General features: G+C 50.9%; 1 protein-coding gene across 4 annotated transcripts; it reads left to right on the top strand.

The window, feature by feature from the left end:
- Positions 1–1936: 1936 nt before the first annotated feature.
- AIFM2 (apoptosis inducing factor mitochondria associated 2) lies at positions 1937–20844 on the top strand. Of its 4 annotated transcripts, none has more exons than XM_030798300.1 (9): positions 1937–1945; positions 12741–12934; positions 13321–13436; positions 13647–13766; positions 14262–14354; positions 16920–17028; positions 18064–18216; positions 19709–19909; positions 20493–20844. In XM_030798300.1, the coding sequence occupies exons 2-9, from the start codon at positions 12757–12759 to the stop codon at positions 20642–20644; spliced, it is 1122 nt and encodes a 373-aa protein (XP_030654160.1). In that variant the 5' UTR covers positions 1937–1945; positions 12741–12756; the 3' UTR covers positions 20645–20844. The 4 variants fall into 4 exon arrangements, with proteins under 4 accessions (XP_030654160.1, XP_030654158.1, XP_030654159.1 ...); XM_030798298.1 differs by lacking the exon at positions 1937–1945 and adding an exon at positions 3354–4088 and having other exon boundaries at positions 12744–12934; XM_030798299.1 differs by lacking the exon at positions 1937–1945 and adding an exon at positions 3354–4088.
- The last annotated feature ends 245 nt before the right edge of the window (positions 20845–21089 follow it).

Genomic DNA, 21089 nt, shown 5'->3' with positions numbered 1-21089 from the left:
CATGAAAAGAGAGTTCAGAGTTTACCAAATGTACTGGAAACAGTGTTCCAGGCTGAGAGTGGCAGGAGCTGGGACAAGGAAGTGTGGCACAGCTTCCTTGTGGAGAGAAAATTGGAAAAGTGCAAGACAGGCTCAGGGACCAGTTACAGTGGCTTAGTGAGAGAGAAGATGGCTGAGGCAGGACTGGCGGAGGTGAGATCAAGTGACAACACAGGAGGTAGAACTGATGAGCTCCCTAATTTGAGACCAGGTGCTGTGTCTCACGCATGTAATCCCAGCACTTTGGGAGGCTTGAACCCAGGAGTTTGAGACCAGCCTAGGCAACATAGCAAGACCCTGTTTCTTCAAAAAAAAAAAAAAAAATACAAAAATTAGCCAGGTATGGTGGTGCACACCTGTGGTCCCAGCTGCTTGGGAGGCTGAGGCAGGAGGATGGCTTGAGCATGGGAGTTCGAGGCTGCAGTGAGCTATGATCATGCCACTGCACTCCAGCCTGGGTGACAGAGGGAGACCCTGTCTCTAAAAAAGAAAAACAAAGATCTAATTTGGGACCATGAGTGGTACTCACTTGCCATGTCCTGTTAGCCTGGTCCCTGGATGCCTATGTGGAGGGAGACAGCCTCATTAACCAGTCCACTGGCCTGGAACTGATGCCCTAGCAAGAAATGCACTTCTGTTGTATTTGAGCCATTACATTTGGAGTCTATTGGTCATAGCAGCAGAACTTACCTTCACTAATGTAGCCTCTCCGTAGCTGGGAGCACTATACCAAACCATGTGTTGGGGGAGAGAAGAAACGAGGATATTCCTCTCTTCTTTGAAGCTTACAAATTTCATTGGAACTACATATGGAAAAGGAGAACATTTACCAGGCTCTTCAGATCTAAGAGTTGCCTGTTTTTCAAGTGGGCATACTGCCTCTGTTTCTCTGGGCTCCTGAGATGACCCAGTACCTTGGAGCTCCTCCAGCCCTGGGAGCCAGCAGAAAAGCCACCTGTTGTCTGTAAGGAAGTGCCCTCAGGCCTGGCTGAGCTCATTACAGCAGAGAGCCAGCAACTCTTCCTCCTCTTAGATTCCATCATGTTAGACAATCTGCCTGCTGTCCCCACTAACCATCAAAGTTCCATGGAATGAACTTGCCACTTTTTCAGCATCCTAACCACCACACTTTCCTGCTACCTCTGGCACTTGGAAATTCAGAGACAAACGTCCTTTTTTAGGCAGCGAGCCCTGATTTTCAGTTCCAAAGCTATGGGCACTGCTGGGTGGGACCAGAGGAGTGGTGTGCAGTGAGCTACCTGGAGGGGTTGCATGAGACCATGTCCCCTCTCCTGGATGGAGGTGTCTTCTGGTTGCCAAGAAAGTATTGAGTGATAATCAGAAAAATTCCTTGATTTTCATGGTTTGTTGCTTTGTAGCAGGTCTTAAGGAAAAATAAAAGTATTTTCATGGTTTGGGACAGGTCTTTAGAGATGGGCCACACCAGCCCTGACACACCTGAGCCCAGTGTTGGGCCACCTCGCACCTCTCTCTCCTCCCTTCCAGCTTTATCTTTGTCCTGCTCTTTCTGGAGTCCTCTCCTTGCATCCTGCCAGCTGGTATCCCCTTCATCCTTGCATGCCTAGCTTCTACACAAAGCCTTCCATGACCTTCTCAAGCCTCAGGGCTGATTCCCTGCACTGGGCAGGCTGTAGTCTCTCTGTTCACCTCTCTGTGTCACATCTTACTGGGTACATGCCCAGTAAATTCCCCACAACTGAGATTCTGCTTTGCCTGAGCAGTGCCCTCTGGCTCCTTAGGGATGATGCCTGCTGAGGGGTTTCTTGGCTTTAAGGTCATGGTTCAGGCTGGGCGCAGTGGCTCACACCTGTAATCCCAGCACTTTGGGAGGCCGAGGCGGGCAGATCACTTGAGGCCAGAGTTTGAGACTAGCCTGGCCAACATGGTGAAACCCCGTTTCTACTATAGCCGGGCACGGTGGCAGGTGCCTGTAATTCCAGCTGCTTGGGAGGCTGAGGCATGAGAATCGCTTGAGCCTGGAAGGTGGAGGCTGCAGTGAGCTGAGAGCATGCCACCGCACTCCAGCCTGAGCGACAGAGCCAGATTCATCCCCCTACCCCCAAAAAAGAGGTCATGGTTCAGACCTCCATTGTAGGCCCACCCCCTTGCTTTACTAGCTGAGGGACCTTGCCTAAATTCTTTAGCCTCTGGGAGGCTGAATTTCCTTATCTGCAAAATGGAGATTAACAAAACTTACCTTGCAAGACCTTTGTGGAAACAAAACAAAACAAAACAAAAACACTTAGTTCGTGATCAATAAATATTAGCTTATTGTTTTTCTAAGACGATGAGTAGGATTTTTCATCAGAAATAAATCATTCTGGTTGCCTTGGGCAAACTAATCTGCAATATAAAATATCTATAATAAATGGCTGCTGTGTATTCATTGCTACTGTGTGCCAGGCACCATGTTAAAACACTTTATAAAAATGATCTCATTGAGACTTTTCCACAACTCTTTTTTTTTTTTTTTTGAGATGGAGTTTCGCTCTTGTTGCCCAGACTGGAGTGCAATGGCATGACCTCCGCTCACTGCAACCTCTGCCTCCCCGGTTCAAGTGAATCTCCTGCCTCAGCCTCCTGAGTAGCTGGGACTACAGGCATGTGCCACCATGCCAGGCTAATTTTTTGTAGAGACAATGTTTTACCATGTTGGCCAGGCTGGTCTCGAGCTCCTGACCTCAGGTGATCCACCCACCTTGGCCTCCCAAAGTGCTGGGATTACAGACATGAGCCACCGTGCCTGGCCCTTATCCACAACTCTTAAAGTAGGTGCTAATATTTGCACTAATTAGATGGAGATGGCTTATCTTTCGCTGAGTTAGCTTGATGTGATTTGAGCTGGCAATACACTGCCTTCCAGGTCATTGTCCTGCCTGTGGGTCTTTGCACATCCAGACCACACATCCTTCCTCTTTACCTAAATCTACCTCTTTCTTATCCTTGGAGAGAAGTATTTGCACCCTTCCTTTGCCCCCAGTCTTTCTTTTTATTTTTTCATTTCATTTATTATTTTTTTTTTAATTTTGAGACAGAATCTCACAGTCACCCAGGCTGGAGTGCAGTGGAATGATCATGGTTCACTGTAGCCTCAAACTCCTGGGCTCAAGCAATCCTCCCACCTCAGCTTCCAGAGAAGCTGGGACTACAGGTGTGCACCAACAAGCCCGGCTAATTTTTGTAGGTCTCGCTATGTTGCCCAGGCTGGTCTCCAACTCCTGGGCTCAAGCGATCCTCCCGCCTTGGCCTCCCAAAGTGCTGGGACTATAGGCATGAGCCACCGCGCCTGGCCATGCCCAATCTTTCTTACTGCAGTTGGTGATACATGGTTTTTGCTTTCTCTATACATCTATTTTTTGGTGGTGTGTTTAATTCTATCTTTTCCCAGACTGTCGCCTCCATGAAAGCAGGAACCTTGTCTGTTTTCTCCTCCAAGTTATCCCCCCAACGCCTAGCACAGTGCCTGGCATATGTAGGAGCTCAACAGGGTTTGCGGAATTATTATGTGTATGTCTGAAGGAAGGATGTTGGCAGTGCGCCCAGCGTGTGAGGGGAACCCCACTCTCCAAGTTTCCAGTGGCTTTAAAGGTGTCCTCGAGACAGTCAGAGGGACAGGGGGACACTTGTTTTCCTTCTTTCCTTCCCTCGCTTTCTTTCTCTCTCTCTCTCATTCTTTTTGCTTTAAAGTATGCTGAAAGGGCACTTTAAGCCAAGTCTGAATGGCTCGGGCAGGACTGGGGCGCGGGTGCTGGCAGGAGCAGGAGAGACGACATCTGGCCATGGGAGCATTTGTTTCAAAGTTCAAGGCCGTTCGCTCAGGGTCTAGGTCAGCCCGGTCAGTCAGTTCGGAGACCAGCCCCAGCGTGCCAGGACCGTTTCCGGGGCCTGGCCGGGGCGTTGCCGCGGGGTCGGGGGCCAGCGCGAGTGCTGAGTCACGCCCCGCCCGGAAGCGCCTCGGGTCGGTAACTCGGGAAGACTACCAAGCGGGAGCAGGAGCCGGAGCGAGAGCGCGCGGGCGCGGCCGGCAGGTGAGATCGCGCTGGGGGCGTGCTCTCGAGACCCCGGGCGCCCCGGGCGGGACAGGGACCCGGAAGAGGGGCGAGCGGGTCAGAGGCCTGGCTCACGCCGCGTCTGGCGTGGGGAGGTTGGTGCGCGCAGTTGTGGCGCTGCGAGGAGAGGGATACTCGGCTCAGGCCCGCCGCTCTCCGTCTCCCCAAAAAACGCAACAGGGAGATTTGCTCCTGGCCGAGGGCAAAGAAAACTCCACCCTCCTGGTTTGGCCCCTAAATCCCTGCTAAGTTTTCCTAAGGAAGATGGGCTTAGGCCGGGAAGGGCGAACAGGGGAAGAGGGAACACGGGGCGGGTGTAACCCGGATCCTGCGAGGACCGTCCGAGGGTCCGCTGGGTAGAAGCTGCCGGTCCGGACAGAAGCAGGTGTGAGAGGAAAGGGAGAAACCTCAGTCTCTAAGAGGAAAGAAACTGGAGTTACCCCAGTGCCCATAGGCTCGGAGGGGGTGGGGGGTGCAGCACGAGGAGGTCTGCTTCTCCTTCCCGAAGCCCTGGGTGCTGCGGGGACAAAGACCAGTGGTGAGTAAACTGACTCTGATGGGACGCGTGCAGTCCACCTGGAACTGAATTAGTAGCCGATATTGGGGCTCTCCTTCCAACACCACCTGATCAACACACCCTGCCTTTCCCTACAACGAGAGTCTTTTTGACCCTGGAATTTAAGGTGAGGATGGGGAGGGGTGAGGTCTCTTGGGGGCTGATGATCCTGTAGGAGGACAGGCATAGGGCAGAGAGTGAGATATAGTTTGGGATGGGACTTGCAGGTTTCTGGACTGTGCACCTGTGTTCAAAAGCCTGTATCAGGTTCCAGTGCGCGTGCGTGCACCTGCCAGAGAGCCCCGGGATCTCAGATGACACCTGTCCTCACCCCAGCACCTAGAGAGGAGTTCTCCAAGGAGCACAGTGTGTCACCAAGAAGAGGGCACTGAGCCCCAGCCAGGGTGAGCTGGGCAGGCTTAGCACTACCCAGCCCAGAAGTGATGGGCTGGGCAGGCCGGTGGACTCCAGGGCCAGCCTGACTTTTGTCTGGTGGCGAAATGAAGCCAGCGTCCAGGTACAGGTGGTGGGCAGACCATGGGGACCACAAAGTAACTGGCTCTGAGGTGGATGAACAAATTGCTTGGCCTAGGTTTTCTGTGTGGGAGTGAATATGACATCCAGATGAACCTGTCTGCCCCAGAGCTGCCATCTCCTGGGGATAAAAGGAGGCTGCCTCCCTTCAGACTTTGAGTCCCTTTTCAGAAATTGGTCTTTTTGGGGTTCTGTTCTTCAAGTAGTCCCTGAGGGTCTGGCCATGGAGTGTCCCAGGGAGGGAGGCCGCCCAACCCTCTCCATCCTGCTGTGTCCCCCAGGTGGGGGAAACTTCCATGGTGCTGTGAGTCGTGCTGTAGTGGCCTTCTCAGCCGGGACGGCCACTCTGGGAATGTGACTCTCCAGAGGCTGATGTTGAAATCTACCCTTTGCGTGAGCCATGACGACTCAAAAAGCATCGTGTTTTATTTGTAATATTTGTGAAGCAATACTGGAGCAATTCTGGGGTGACATTCTTGCTTTGATCAGAGCCCACACGGTTCCTGCAGTGTGTCTTCTGAGGCACAACCTCTGAACAGCTTTGGCATAAATGTAACTTCCTGGTTTTTCAGTAGTCCTATGGGCTGCTTATTGTGGAAGAATACCCTTGAGATCAGGGTGGATGCTCTTGGCAGAGAAAACAGGATTGACTGAGCAAATTTTTGTGTAAATCAGATTGTGTGTGTGTGTGTCTGTGTGTATGTGTCTTGTGGGAGGGAGCAAAGGTAAAGTTACTGAGGAGTTCCTGGACAATCAGGGTTTGTTCCGTTCTGTTAGGCCTTCTTTTAAGCTAACATTCCTGAACCTAGACACACGTAGTTAAGATTCTCTGTGATTCCCACTGGGGCTTTGGTTCAAAATCAGATGGTGGATTTAGCAGTTCCTCAAAAAGTTAAACTTCGAGTTACCATATGACCCAGCAATTCCACACCTAAATATATACTAAAGAGGACTGAAGACCGGTTCACACAAAAACCTGTACACAAATGTCCATAGTGGCGTTATTCACATAGTCAAAAGGTGGAAACAACCCAAGTGCCCGTCAGCTGATGAGTGGATAAACAAAATGTGGTCTATTCATACACCAGTAATGGACTGTTATTCAGCCAGGAAAAGGAATGAAGCACTGATAACATGCTACAACTCGGATGAACCTTGAAAACATTATGATCAGTGGAAGACGTCGCAAACGAAAAGCCACATAGTGTATAATTCCATCTACATGAATTGTCTAGAAAAGACAAATCTATAGAGACAGAAAGAACATTAATAGCTGCCCAGGGCTAGGGTAGGTGGGGTACAGGATTTATTTTGGGGGTGATGGAAGTGTTCTGGAATTAGATAGTTGTGATGGTTGCACAACCTGGTGAATACACTAAAACCTACTGAACTTACATCTCTTTTTTTGAAATTTAAATTAAAAAAATTTTTTTTTGAGACAGTCTTGCTCTGGCGCCCAGGCTGGAGTGCAGTGGCATGATCATGGCTCATTGCAACTTGACCTCCTAGGCTCAAGCGGTCTCCCACCTCAGCCTCCTGATACCAGGGACCACAGACATGTGCCACCGTGCCTGGCTATTTTTTTGTATTTTTTGTAGAGATGGGGTTTTACCATGTTGCCCAGGCTGGTCTGGAACTCCGGAGCTCAAGCAGTCTGCCTGCATTGGCCTCCCAAAGTGTTGGGATTACAGGTGTGAGTCAGCCTACATCTCTTTTTTTTTTTTTTTTTTTAAAGATGGGGTCTCATCTAGGCTGGAGTGCAGTGGTGTAATCATAGCTCACTGTGAACTTACATCTTAAGTGGTAAATTGTATATGTGAATTCTATTTTGATTAAAAAATTAGATGGTGAATAGTCTGTCCTATTATTAAAGACATTATTTCTGCAAAAATGACATATGCTTGTTTGAAAAAAATTCAAACAATACAAAAGCTTAAGGAAGAAAACAAAAACATCATCTATGACCACTATTAGCATTTTGGTTCAGAGAGCAGGTTTGATGTGTTGAGAATTGAACTTGGGCAAGTTGTTGAACTTTCTTCCAAAATAAGGAGAAAAAACTCACACCTTAAATTGAAGATATGGGCAAAAGTGCAACAGATGCTAACTGCTGTAATCATTGCCTGTATATGTGTATACATACCGAGGTGGATGTGTCTTATTGGCCATAAATGGGATTAGATCTTACATGTCGTTCTGTGGCCTGACTTTTTGGGACTGGGCAAACTAATCTGCAATATATATTTTATATATATATATATATATATATAAAATAAGTGGCTGCTATGTATTCATTGCTACTATGTGCCAGGCACCATGCTAAAATGCTTTACGTAAATGATCTCATTGAATCTTTTCTACAGCTCGAAATCACAGTGGCTCACATCTGTAATTCCAGTGCTTCGGGAGGCTAAGGCAGGAGGATCCCTTGAGGGGCTAGGAGTTCAAGATCAGCCTAGGCAACATAGTGAGACCCTCATCTCTACAGAAAAAAAATAAAATTAGCCAGCTCAGGAGTTCAAGGTTATAATGAGTTATGATCGTGCCACTGCACTCTGGCCTGGGTGATAGAGCAAGACCCTGTCCCTAAGAAAATTAAAAATAAGTAAATAAATAAATAAATATTGCCTGACTTTTTCTTTTCTTTTTTTTACTTTTGAGACAGGGTCTCACATTGTTGCCCAGGCTGGAGTGCAGTGGTATGAAGCACTGATACATGTTACAACTTTAATGAACCTTGAAAACATGTTTTGTGTAAACCAGATTGTGTATGTGTGTCTTTGTGTATGTGTGTCTTTGTGTATGCGTGGTGTGGGAGGGAGCAAAGGTAAAGTTACTCACTGCAGCCTCAAATTCCTGGGCTCAAGCAGTCCTTCTGCCTTTGCCTCCCGAAGTGCTAGGATTATAGGCAGGAGCCACCACACCCAGCCCTTGCCTGACTTTCATGGACAGACTTTTTGTATAAAAACATCATTCACAGGCTGGGCACAGTGGCTCGCACCTATAATCCCAGCACTTTGGGAGGTCGAGGCAGGCCAATCACTTGAGGTCAGGAGTTCAAGACCAGCCTGGCCGACATGGCGAAACCCTGACTCTACTAAAAATACAAAAAACAATTAGCTGGGCATGATGGCACATGCCTGTAGTTCCAGCTACCTGGGAGGCTGAGGCAGGAGAACTGCTTGAACTCAGGAGGCAGACATTGCAGTCAGTGAGCTGAAATTGAGCCACTGCACTCTAGCCTGGGCGATAGAGTGAGACTCCATCTCAAAAACAAAACAAAACAAAACATCACTCACCCTTTAAAAACGACTGGCTACACAGTACTGCATTGTATGGGTTTATAATATTTTATCCTGTAGTCTCTCATTGGTGGCAGTTCCCATTGATTGATGGAGTGTCACACAGGTGGAGGTTTGCACAGCACTACTGCTATGTTAGAACATATAAATGGACATCCACTAATTCCATATGTGCATTTTCATCTCCTACAGGGTGTGTGGCTGGAAATGCAGCTCCATGGCTTAAGCCCTTGCTTTAGGTGTCTGGCCAAGTAGATCATGGCCAGGCAGAGGGGAGTTCACTGTTCTCTGGGGCCAGGCAAGAACCAACACTGGTAGAGCCAAGGAGAGTTGGCATGTCCAAGAGTATTGGGCAAGGGGCTGCCAAAGAGGCAGGGTGAAATCTGCTGGAGAGTCACTGGCCTCCCTGTTCCCCAAGTAAGGGAGGCAGGGGTCAGTAGAGGAGAGAGAGGAGAGAGAGAGCAGATTGCAGGAGAGGCCTCAGGCAGCAGGAAGAGGAAAAGTGCCTCCCCTCCCTGGCCCTGCTCTGGCCCGGGTGTCCCCTCAGGCCCCAGGCCCTTCACAGGGAACCCCAGATAAGCAATTTGCCTTCCTTGGGTGAGGCAACAGTTTGCCCTTTCGGGGAAGCAGGTTAATGATCCTAGGGGCCTGGGGGTCAAGGGCTCAGCTCCTTTGGTCAACTCATTGCCCCTGAGGTCCACTCTGGGGTCACTAGACTTTCTTTCCCTGGAAGAAACCCCATGAAGGGCCCGGGGCAGGCTTGTATGTCCACCTGGTTGTCAAAGCTTCCCTGGCATGGCAGGCTGTCTGTATGTCGGCCCCTGTCACTGGTTCTCGAAGCCTCTCCGCCTTCTGCCACAGGTGCCCTGAACTCTACCCGCCTCCTCCCTTCCTGCCACTGGGCCTCTGGCCCAAGTTGTTTCCTCTGCTAGGAAGGCCCCCTGATCTCAGCTCTTTTTCAGGGCTCTAGGCTGTCCTTTTTGAGTGTCCCTGGGTGCTCCAGTGTGACCTGATGCACAGTGGACTCCCCTATCCCTATCCCCGGCCAGCTGTGTAGCCTCTCTCAGGGGCCATGCCCAGCTTAACTTGGAAGTGGGGCTTTCTGGGTGTTTTCTTGACCTCATCCCTGGCTGACAGCCCCAAGGGTAGGACCCAGCACAGAGGGTTCCACGCTGCCAGGGGCTGGTGAAACACACGCCACCCACGGCCTGCCTCATCACTGCCTACATTCTCAGGCCCTGCGCAGCTGCTGGTGTTCACTGCTACCTCTGGCTGGGCCTGTGGGCCCTCCTGGGTCCTGGTCTCTAGGAGACATTCCCTTCTGGCCCAGTTGGCAGATTCAGCCTGAGGTATGCTTGGGATTAGCTCTAGACAACCCTTCTGAGGGCTTAGAGGAGCCAGGGTGGCCCTGCCTGCTGGGGGGCTTGTCTTGGGTCCTAATCACTACTAGGGCTCAGGTTCCTCATCTGTAAAATGGGTATGTTCAAGCCTCAATGCTTTGGGGACCATTTGACCTATGAGAAACAACTTTAAATCCCCTCCAATCCATTGTGTCAGTGCCCTCCCTCCGCTATACCGTCCTTCCCCAGGGGAAAAGTTAGGTAGTGGGCATTTGAACACCAATGGGAACAGTGCCCAGAGTTCTAACCAAAAGCTGTCCCATAAGTATGGGATGATTTGGGGACCATCTTGGGGAACCACCACCATGTCTTGGAAACCAGTGTGTACGAGGACATCTCAGGATATTATAGCCGGTTGGGCCTTATAGTCCCCTCCCATTATAGGGGGTAAATTGAGGCCCAGAGAGGGAAGGGGTTGTGCCCCAGGCCCGCAAAGATGATCAGGGCAGTGCAGTGGCCTTCCAGTGGCCTGAGGGTTCCAGATGAGCTGGAACCCACTTATTTATGAGGCTGTTCAGTGGCTTGATGTCTGTCCTTCAAGGTTGACCTCAGAGTCTACTTCCTCCTTCGCTGACACCCCCTCCAGTCCCCCTTCCTGAAGCCCACAGCAGCTGTTGGACCTCTCGGGCTGCTTTCTGTATAGTGTGAGCTTTGTCTCTTTTTCTCAGCATCGCCCCCCAGCAGCCTGGCTTATTTCTGCCTCTCTTTAGGGCTCAGCACAGGCCAGGAGGAGGGTTGATTGCCTGTCACCTCTCGGGGTGTCAGCTGCAGTCAAGAGTGCCCCTCAATGGGCTACGCGGCTCCTCCCACCCCAGCAGCCCTCTGCCTGCCTGAGGCCCACACTGCAAGCTTCCTAATTTGGGATTCTGCTGGGCTGGAGACAAGGCCTCTGGTGCAGCCCCAGGCCAGCCCCTGGGCCCTCCCCTGTCTGGGGCAGACTCTGGGATGCACCAGGTGACCCTGTTTACCAGCCTTCTAGGCTGGCTTGGGGAGCCCAGGCAAGTTTGCTGCTGTAGGGGTCAAGGCTGTTGAGTTGGATAAAAGGCAACTTTATACAAATATAAAAATATAAATTTATTTAATGTGTGTATACACAGGAGCCTTCAGAAGGAAGACCCAACCCCCAAAAGAGGTACAGAAGCTTATATACCATCTTGAGGTCATAAAAAGAAATGGGGACTGGGTGCGGTGGCTCATGCCTGTAATCCCAGCACTTTGGGAGGTTGAGGTGGGAGGATCACTTGAGCCCAGGAGTTTGAGACCAGCCTGGGCAACAAAGGGAGACCCCATCTCTATCAATATTTATTATTTTTATTGCTTTATTTTTTCGAGATGGGGTCTCACTCTGTGGCCCAGGCTGGAGTGCAGTGGCACAGTTACGGCTCACTGCAGCCTTGACCTCCCCGGCTCAAGTGGTCCTCCCACCTCAGCCTCCCAATTAGCTGGGACTACAGGTGCACATCACCACGCCTGGCCTTTTTCTTTTTTTTTTTTTTTTTTTGTAGAGATAGAGTCTCTCTATGTTACCCAGGCTGGTCTGGGACTCCTAGGCTCAAAAGATCCTCCTGCCTCAGCCTCCCAAAGTGCTGGGATTACAGGCGTGAGCTGCTACACCCAGCCCCGTCTCTACAAGTAATTAAAAAATTAGCCAGGCATTGTAGCATACAGCTGTGGCCCCTCCTTCCTACTGTATGATCACAGTCTTAGTTCACACCACATTTGTCTTAGTCTGTTTTCTGCTGCTACAGCAGAATACCACAGACTAGGTAATTATAATGAACAGAAATGTATTGGCTCAGGGTTCTGGAGGCTGGGAAGTCCAATATCAAGGGCCCAGTGTCTGGCGAGGGCCTTCATGCTGAGTCATCCCATGGTGGAAGGCAAAAGAGAGAGTGAGAGAGAGGAAGAGCTTGAACTTGCAGCCCCAGAGGCCCTTTTATAATTGGTATTAATCTGCTCATGAGGGTGGAGACCTTATGACCCAAACACCTCCGATTAGGCCCCACCTCTCAACACTGTTCCTTTTTGGGAGACATATTCAAACCCTAGCAGCAGAATTTTGCAGGATTCTTGTCATAACCTGCTAATTGACCTCCTTAGACCTGGACCTTAAGTTGGTGACCTGTGAGCTGGGCCGAATCTGGTTGCAGTGTTTGTTTAGTGCAGTGCTTAAAGAATGTTTTTTGTTGTTCCTTTAGATGTGGCCTATGCTTGCCAGTTCCCCACAGGTGTGCCTGCTGTTTCTTGTTATTGTACCTTTTCTCAGCTTCCCACATCATTGACGTTGCCTACCTGGTTCTTTGACTTTGTAAGGTCTGCCCTTATAAGGGCAGGGACCATATCTTCCTGTCTGACCACAGGATACACAATACAGAGCGTGTCAAAAAGCAGGAGTTCAATTCATATATGTTGTTGAGTGAACATTATTCCCCTCCTCAAAAGTCTTTTTTTTCCTCCTGCCCCACTACAATCTCTCCCAAAAGTCTTTGATGAAATATATCAAGTAAAAAACAAAAGTGCAGAACACTTTGTTTAATGGGTGCAAAAAATAATTGTGACCATAGGTCCATAAACTATCTCTGGAAGGAGTCATCCAAACTTGTTATGTAACAGTGGATGCCTCTGGAGAAGGGAACTGGGCGTTTGGGGGATGGGCTGGAAGTGGGATACCCCCTTGTTCCTTCTGAATTTAATTAAAATTTTATAAAATTGGAGTTTCATTAATCAAAGATTTACCTCATCTAAAAAGGTCAATTCATGATCGAGGCCTCTCTCACTGTGGGTCCTCCTAGCCCTCCCAGCCACCCTGACTCTGATGTGCTCTCCTCTTTCTTCCCAGCAGTGCCTGGTTTGAGATGGGGTCCCAGGTCTCGGTGGAATCAGGAGCTCTGCATGTGGTGATTGTGGGTGGGGGCTTTGGCGGGATCGCAGCAGCCAGCCAGCTGCAGGCCCTGAACGTCCCCTTCATGCTGGTGGACATGAAGGACTCCTTCCACCACAATGTGGCTGCCCTCCGAGCCTCCGTGGAGACAGGTAATGTGCTCCTGTCTGGGGCTGTCTCTGTGAGGGGGGTCTTGTCTCTGCTCTGGGGCTTGATTTTAGGGCTGGGGGTGGTTTTCTCCATTTAGGGCAAAGTGCCTGCATTCCACTCTCAGACAAGTTCTGGAGAAGCTCAAGGTCTTTGGTCTTAAGTAGCCACCATAACGAGACCCTAGAAGTAAAAGCTTGAGCTTTTCTGAGGGTCTGAGGCCCAGATTGGCATTTTAGGAAGTAGGGGTATCCCAGGCATACCTAATGGCCCGACTCTTTGGTCAAGGGCGCCCCTGTTGGTGTGCAGCTCGTGAAAGGTTCTGAGTCACTCTGGCTTCTCGTGGGCAGCCTGGCTCTGCCCTATGACCTCTTCTGTGTCCCTTCCCCAGGGTTCGCCAAAAAGACATTCATTTCTTACTCGGTGACTTTCAAGGACAACTTCCGGCAGGGGCTGGTGGTGGGGATAGACCTGAAGAACCAGACGGTGCTGCTGCAGGGCGGCGAGGTGAGTGAGGGCCAGCCTGGCTGCCGGCTGGCTCAAGGGCCCTCTGCAGGGCCTGGGCAGGCAGCCTACGGGGGCTGCCTCAGGTGCCTAGAGGGGCCTCTTTGCCTGGTTTGTTCTGGCTGGCAGGCCGGGAGTAGGATGCAGAGGCCCAGGCCTGCCCTGCTTTGCCCTACCTTCATCCATTTTTTTTTTTTTTTTGGTCTCTCTCAGGCCCTCCCCTTCTCTCATCTTATCCTGGCCACGGGCAGCACTGGGCCCTTCCCGGGCAAGTTTAATGAGGTTTCCAGCCAGCAGGCCGCTATCCAGGCCTATGAGGACATGGTGAGGCAGGTGAGCTGTGCACTGAAGGCACGGGGCAGTGCGGGCAGACGGGAGGACAGCCATGGGGATGGCTAGGCCCACAGCTGGGAGGCCACGGGGGTACTCAGAGCTGCTGGCTGTAGCCATAGAGTTGGAGGGTCACTAGGAAGAGACTTTCCTGGGAAGAGACCTTGAACTTGCTGCTGGAGCCAGGACGTGAGCACCCTAGACCTGCTCATGTTGCTGTTGGTATGTAGCCTCTCTTGGGGCTTTTCATGGGTCCCCTCTGTTCCTGTTTTCACAAGGCTCTGTGTTTTGTAGAGCAGGCTTAGATCCACGATCTCAGTCAGTTTCCACAGCAATTCTGCGAGGTGGGTGGGAGAAAGCACATTTGGACCCAAAATGTGGAAAGGGTTCTCTGCCCTCCTTTGGCCCAGGGAGCCACACCACAGGCTGAACCAGCAGACAGGGGTGGATGTGTAGGTGTGTTTCATATGTCCCTGTTTCACATGTCCTCTTCTCCAGGTCCAGCGCTCACGGTTCATCGTGGTGGTGGGAGGAGGCTCGGCTGGAGTGGAGATGGCAGCAGAGATTAAAACAGAATATCCTGAGAAAGAGGTGGGCCAGGCTGCCTTGCCTTGGAGCTCTAAGTGGTTGGCTTTTTTCTGCATTATCTTAAGAACATCAGGAATTCGTTCAGGGCAGAGAAGTCTGGAGCTCTCTTCACATAAACTGGGAGTGTGTATTTCTGTTTTGTGCCAAGGTGCGATTCTATAGGGGATTTTTCCTGCAGAGCTGGGATCCTGCAGCACCTGACCTTACGGAGCTGCTCAGGGTGTGTCCTTTCTCAAGGAAAGGTCCTGCCCTCTGCTCCAACCTGGAGGATCAAGCCCAGGGGCGATACCTTGCAAAAGCTGAACTTCTGTGTCGCCTTCAGAATTCAGGCCTTTGTGATATAAATGTATATTTGATTACCTCTTGCTGACAACCAGCTTGGACAAAGACACCTTCAGTTATTGCTTTGGTCTCTGCCTCATATGGTAGCCCCTGCTCTGAGCAGCCCCATGGTGGTGGGGAGCCTGCAGCGCAGCCCTTTCTGCCCACACTGGGGAATGACTGAACAGCACTGCCTTCTGCCCATGGGTGGTAACAGGGAGGGGACATCAGCCTGCCCTGTTGCTTTCTCATGCTCAAAAGACAGAGATCCTACTGGGCAACCTAGCGAGAAGGAGGAAATCCTGGCACCCTGTCCAGGCTTGGCAAGGGCGGAGTGATAAACGTCATTACAGGTCCTCTAGGCGAGAGCTTGCTTGCGGTTGAAGCCAGATCGGCTTCTGAGAGCCACGTGGGGCCTGTGAATGGATCTTTTTTCCTCAGGGAAAGGCAGGTTGGTTTTGAAAAGAAAAATCAATAGAGGATAATTTAATTATATGGCTGTTCTCTGACAAATTGTTGGAAATTATGATGCGTGATTGATACAGTTACAATTCATTCATTTTGATTTATGAGGATTCTATAGGGAAAAACCAAACTCTTTTTCTCCCTACTCACTCCACACTTCTGGGATAACATGTGTGGGTTTTTTCCCCCACTGACCAATTCTCTGACACCAGCTGGGTCTCCTACAATTCAATTCAATTCTGACACTACCTGGCGTTAGTGCTGACCCCACAGGTCAAGGGCTCAGTCCCACGATCCTGCCTCAACTTCAAACACCAGTTGCAAGTCCATAGGTCCCCAGCTTACCCATGCTTCTGTCCCACTTGGCTACAAGATAGAGATTCTCATGACTCTCTCCTTGGGTTAAATAATTTGCTAGAGCAGCTGATGGAAGCCAGGGAGACAGTTTACTTGCTGTTGCTGATTTATGACGAAGGATGTTTTAAAGGATAAAAATGAACATTCAGATGAAGAGGCACATAGGGTGTGGTCTAGAAGGGTCCTGAGCACAGGGGATTCTGTCCCCATGGAGTTGGGGTGCACCACTGTCCTGGCATGTGGACATGTTCACCAACCTGGAAGCCCTCTGAACCCCGTACTTTAGGGATTTTTATGGAAGATTCATCAAGTAGGCAAGGTTGATTATGACCTCAATCTCCAGCCCCTCTCTTGTCCCTGGAGCTGAAAGTTCCAGACTTCTAAGCTGGCTTGGTCTCTCTGGTGACCAGTGATCATCCAGGAGCCCATCAGGAGTAGCTTCATTAGAACAAAAGATGCTCCCATCACCCAGGAACATCCAAGGAGTTAGGAGCTCTGTGTCAGACCCTCCCATCACTCAGGACATTACAAAGATCTCAGGAGCTCTGTATCAAGAACCGGCAATGAGGACCAAATATTAGAACAAATGATTCTCTCTTAATACCCCAATTTACAAGGGTTTTAAGAGCTCTGCATCAGGAACTGGGGGCAGAGACCAATATATACATTTCTTCTTATTTCACAGGGGTCAGACCAGTCTGAAGTAGTAAAAACCTTCACGTAACTCAGTAAAATATCCACATGTTTAGGATTTGTAGACAATAAGGGTAGTGGCAGCCACCCTTTATTAAGGACTTAATATGTGCTGAGTTACATGCTTTATACATATTTTTTTGCTCATCATTACAAAATTCCTATGAGTGGGGCTATTGTGCCCATGTTAGTGAGCCTTTTGGAGGTGTCCAAGTGAGTATCAGAGATGGGATTTCAACCCAGGCAATTTGATATCAAAGCCCAGTCTTTGAACATGATTGCAACATGAGGTGCCCGGGACGCTTCCCTGTTTTGTCCCAGACAGCAAGCAGATATGCCTGGAAGCGCTAATTTTAAACAAGCTTTAATGTTGACATCAGCCTGATTGACTGTTGGAATGTCCATGGCTTGTATAATTATAAGTGCCCAAGGATGCTTGAAGATAATTTTTCAGGTGGCCCTAGGTGAGGTGTAGGTTGTGACGTGTTGGCATATTGGTAGTCCTCTGGCCTGGGTGTGGCAGGAGGGTACTGAAAGAGTCCTAGTCTAGAACATGTGGGCTTAAGCCCAGCTCACCACTAATTGGTCCTGGCATTGGACAGATTACTTCTCTGGAGCTTCAGTTTCCTCATCTGTAACCTGAAGGTACGAGTGGAGGTGGACGTTCGTGCAATGTTTGTGTTTGAAGACTCGGGGGCTCCTTCTCAGGCCCTGTGGTCGTTTTGTCCTTAGGTCACTCTCATTCACTCCCAAGTGGCCCTGGCTGACAAGGAGCTCCTGCCCTCCGTCCGGCAGGAAGTGAAGGAGATCCTTCTCCGGAAGGGCGTGCAGCTGCTGCTGAGTACGTGCACCCTCACCTCCCTCCCTGCCCTGCCCTGGTCTGGTGAGATGTGGCGTGGAGGCTTGGTCACTGCTTCCAGCAGGTGGGTGGCTATGGTCCACCCCAGGCTCTCTCTTTTCCACTGTGTCCTGGGGTGGAGCATGAAGCACTCAGAAGCGGCCGTGAGCATCAAAGCCCATCTGAGCCTTGTGCAGCTGGAAGTTGTGCCTGTCCCCGGTCAGGGAAGAGGGCCTGGTACTTACGGGATTTCCATGTCCTGGTTATTGCTTTGGATGCAGTGCAGACGGTGGTATGCCTGTCTGCTGAATGATTTTTCTTAAGTGCATCTGAAGGATTTGCCCCAAATAGGATGTCTCTGTGGTCGAGGGAATAGGTTTATTGGTTTATGTTTTGAGAGTGGTGAGGAGTGTGGCCTTCTTGTAGAGCAGGGGGCAAGACCCACCCAGCAAACGCTGGAGAGTGGGGTTCTCTTCCAGTGCTGTGGCCCCTACACTTCACTGCATGGGGCCCCAGCCTCCTCACTGTTTGCGGGAGTGTGAGGCACCTGCCCTGTGAAGGGCCTGCATGGCTGCCTCAGCCTCCTTTTGGTAACTGGCTGTGGAGTGCTGCTGTCACTGCCACTTTAGGCAGTGAGTGTAGTGAGCTGGCTTCTCTTTCTCTGGCTTTCCGCTTTGTCGTGGTGCACTGGAGCGCTTGTCCTGCCTGATTAGGATGGCACGGCTGGCACTCAAAGAGGCACGTCTGAGGTTTTCCGTTAAACAGCTTTTCTGAGAACTTCTTGGGAAACAGCCTCGCTTCCCTCCAGGGGCTTCTTGGAACTTTTCTCCAGCTGGACCCCTTGGGGCCAGATGTCCAGATCTGCTTTGTGGGGCATAGAGTGGACTGAGGGAGGGGCATGGTGGGAAGATGGGGTGCAGCCATTGCCCAGTTGGGCCCCAGAGGTCCAGGCCCTCCCCAGGGTCAGTCTTCGCTTGGGGCCCAGGCTTGATGGGGTCCCCGCCCCCACCAGCCTCCTGGTCATGAACCCCCTTCTAGGTGAGCGGGTGAGCAATCTGGAGGAGCTGCCTCTCAATGAGTATCGAGAGTACATCAAGGTGCAGACGGACAAAGGCACAGAGGTGGCCACCAACCTGGTGATTCTCTGCACCGGCATCAAGATCAACAGCTCCGCCTACCGCAACGCGTTTGGTGAGCAGGTGCCCAGCCGGGCTTCCCCCATGCCTCCTTGCTCTCCAGCACCCTCTGAATGCCCTGCAGTGCTTGCCCCTAGGAGTCCACACCTTGCTGCCTTCCCCCTTTCTTCCCAGCTCAGACTTTAAATTCAGTGAGGGGCCACCCTTGCTGAGCTCTTCTCAGCTGTGACGATGGCTCAGCCCCAGGTGGCCAAGGTGACCAGAATCTTCTGAAATTAGGGCCGCCCCCTAGTGGTAAGAGGTGGGAACAGGCGTCAGAGAGATGACAAAGGTTGGTGTTCTGTTTCTTTCCCCCTCACCTGGGGACAGAGGAAATTCAGGGTCAGGCCTTCCTCTCTCCGCAGGCGTGCTGCTGTCCCCAAACCCAGATCAAAACATTTGGTCTCTTGAGCTTGGATTGACTAGGGAGTGGGGTTGGTAACATGGCCTCGTTTCTTAAAGCTCAGTATTTGCGTATTTAGCTGGCTGGAGGTGGCAGAGGTGGACTGATGTGTGTTTAAGCCTCCATTTGTGATCAAGAGACTCAGTGGCCAGGCCTGGTGGTTGCTTTGTGTCCTCAAGTCCCTGTCATTTACTCCCGAATGCCCTTCCCTGACAAGGAGCTCCTGCCTTGTGTCCAGCAGAAGTAATGATCCAATCCCAGGAAAAGGAAGCCAGTCCAGGCTGTGTGTAGCAGTGAGATTGAGGGCTTATAATGGACAGAGATCCCAGAATTTAATACCAAATTGTCCTAATGTTGTATTTTCAAATACAAGTTTTTAAAAGTCCCTTTAAAAAAGCAGTTTGCCATTTATTAAAGCTCTGCATTTATTTTTAATGCTTCAGTTTTATTTTTGTTTTTTGAGACAGAGTCTTGCTCTGTCATCCAGGCTGGAGTGCAGTGGCGTGATCTTGGCTCACTGCAACCTCCACCTCCTGGGTTCAAGCGACTCTTGTGCCTCAGCCTCCCGAATATCTGGGATTATGGCTGTATGCCACTAAGCCCGGCTAATTTTTCTATTTTTAGTAGAGATGGGTTTCACCATGTTGGCCAGACTGGTCTTGAGCTCCTGGCCTCAAGTGATCTGGCCGCCTCAGCCTCCCAAAGAGTTGGGATTACAGGCATGAGCCACCACACCTGGCCTGCATTTATTTTTAAAATCTCACTTACATTCAAAAGTCAATTCAAGACTCAGCTAATCATTGTAGCTTGTTGAGAGCTGTGTACATTTCTAAAAGGAGGCTTGTTGGTATTTTGACCCATTTCCACCCTGGCATCAGCAACCTTGCCTCTGCAGGAAGAGTTGTGAGGTAGAGACTTCAGTGGGGAATAAATTAGGTGGGAGGGTGGCCTCTAGAGCAGGCACCTCCAGGGGGTGGTCATGCCTCAGGAGGGTGACCTGACCAGCACCTATTGACCAGCGTCTAGAGCTCGCCCTCACCTCCTCCTGGTGGCCACTTAACACAGCAGCTCAGTGTCTTGGTTTCAGTGTCATTTCTTCTGGCAGAGAGCAGACTGGCCAGCAGTGGTGCTCTGAGAGTGAACGAGCACCTCCAGGTGGAGGGCCACAGCAATGTCTACGCCATTGGTGACTGTGCTGATGTGAGGACGCCCAAGATGGCCTATCTTGCCGGCCTCCACGCCAACATCGCCGTGGCCAACATCGTCAACTCCGTGAAGCAGCGGCCTCTCCAGGCCTACAAGCCGGGTAAGAGAGGCCCCATGTGCTTTGCAGTTTTAAGAGAGTTTGGGGTTAAACATGGGGAAGCCTTTTTGGGCTATGAGATACCTGGCCACTAGAACAAACTCTCCAAGCTGGTGATGGAAACATCCCCCTAGAGCTCTTTAAAAATAGGCCGGGCGCGGTGGCTCACACCTGTAATCCCAGCACTTTAGGAGGCCAAGGCGGGCAGATCACCTGAGGTGGGGAGTTCGAGACCAGCCTGACCAACATAGAGAAACCCCATCTCTACTAAAAATACAAAATTAGCCAGGCGTGGTCGTGCATGCCTGTAATCCCAGCTACTCGGGAGGCTGAGGCAGGAGAATCACTTGAACCCGGGAGATGGAGGTTGCAGTGAGCCAAGATCACACCATTGCACTCCAGCCTGGGCAACAAGAGCAAAACTCTGTCTCAAAAAAAAAAGTAATCAGGGCCTCACCCACCTTCCTAAAGCGATTTCACATTTCCGGCCCTGAGTCCGAAGGCCTCAGGAAGGATCGGCACTCTGGAGGTGTAGCCTCCAGGAGGTTCAGTGAGGTTCTGGTGGTTTCTGTGTCTCTGCTTGCAGGTGCACTGACGTTCCTCCTGTCCATGGGGAGAAATGACGGCGTGGGCCAAATCAGTGGCTTCTATGTGGGCCGGCTCATGGTTCGGCTGACCAAGAGCCGGGACCTGTTCGTCTCTACAAGCTGGAAAACCATGAGGCAGTCTCCACCCTGATGGAGAGGCCGGGCGGGAGACGAGCTACCGCAGCAGGTGGGTGTACGGACTGCTTGGCGCATGGCACCCGCCTGGCAAGTGCTAGAACTAATGCTGTTCTTCTGGAATAAGATGCCAATGATGTGGTGGCCAGAAATGCAACTTGTATAAAACAAAAATGGAGAGAGAGAGGCATTAAACAAATACCCCCCTTAGCGGATGCTTTCTGGGTTTGGAAGGTGTGCTTGCCGCGGTACTGGCTGAGCGGCTCATGTGTGCTGGCTGCATGGTGCTGGGGAGGCCACAGCCAGCCCTCCCTCTGCAGCTGCCTCCTCTGGGATGTGCATGCATGTGCACGTGTTTGTGGTCATGACGTGTGCCATTTAGAGCTCTCAGAGCAGGGCAGAGAGCTGGGATCTGGTAGCCAGTGTCTGTCTGTGAGGGCAGGAAGGAGAGCTGCACATTG

This window comes from Nomascus leucogenys, chromosome 18 (genome assembly GCF_006542625.1).
Source record: "Nomascus leucogenys isolate Asia chromosome 18, Asia_NLE_v1, whole genome shotgun sequence".
In the NCBI taxonomy this organism is placed as follows: domain Eukaryota; kingdom Metazoa; phylum Chordata; class Mammalia; order Primates; family Hylobatidae; genus Nomascus; species Nomascus leucogenys.
The sequence above is the reverse complement of the archived record's forward strand: the minus strand, read 5'-3'. Positions and strand labels throughout refer to the sequence as shown.

Bases quoted from the DNA above. Each gene is read 5' to 3' on its own strand.
- AIFM2 (XM_030798300.1), top strand. From the start codon at position 12,757: ATGGGGTCCCAGGTCTCGGTGGAATCAGGAGCTCTGCATGTGGTGATT. The intron at 17,029-18,063 runs GTACGTGCACCC...ACCCCCTTCTAG, and splicing joins GGGCGTGCAGCTGCTGCTGA to GTGAGCGGGTGAGCAATCTG. The intron at 18,217-19,708 runs GTGAGCAGGTGC...TTCTTCTGGCAG, and splicing joins CGCCTACCGCAACGCGTTTG to AGAGCAGACTGGCCAGCAGT.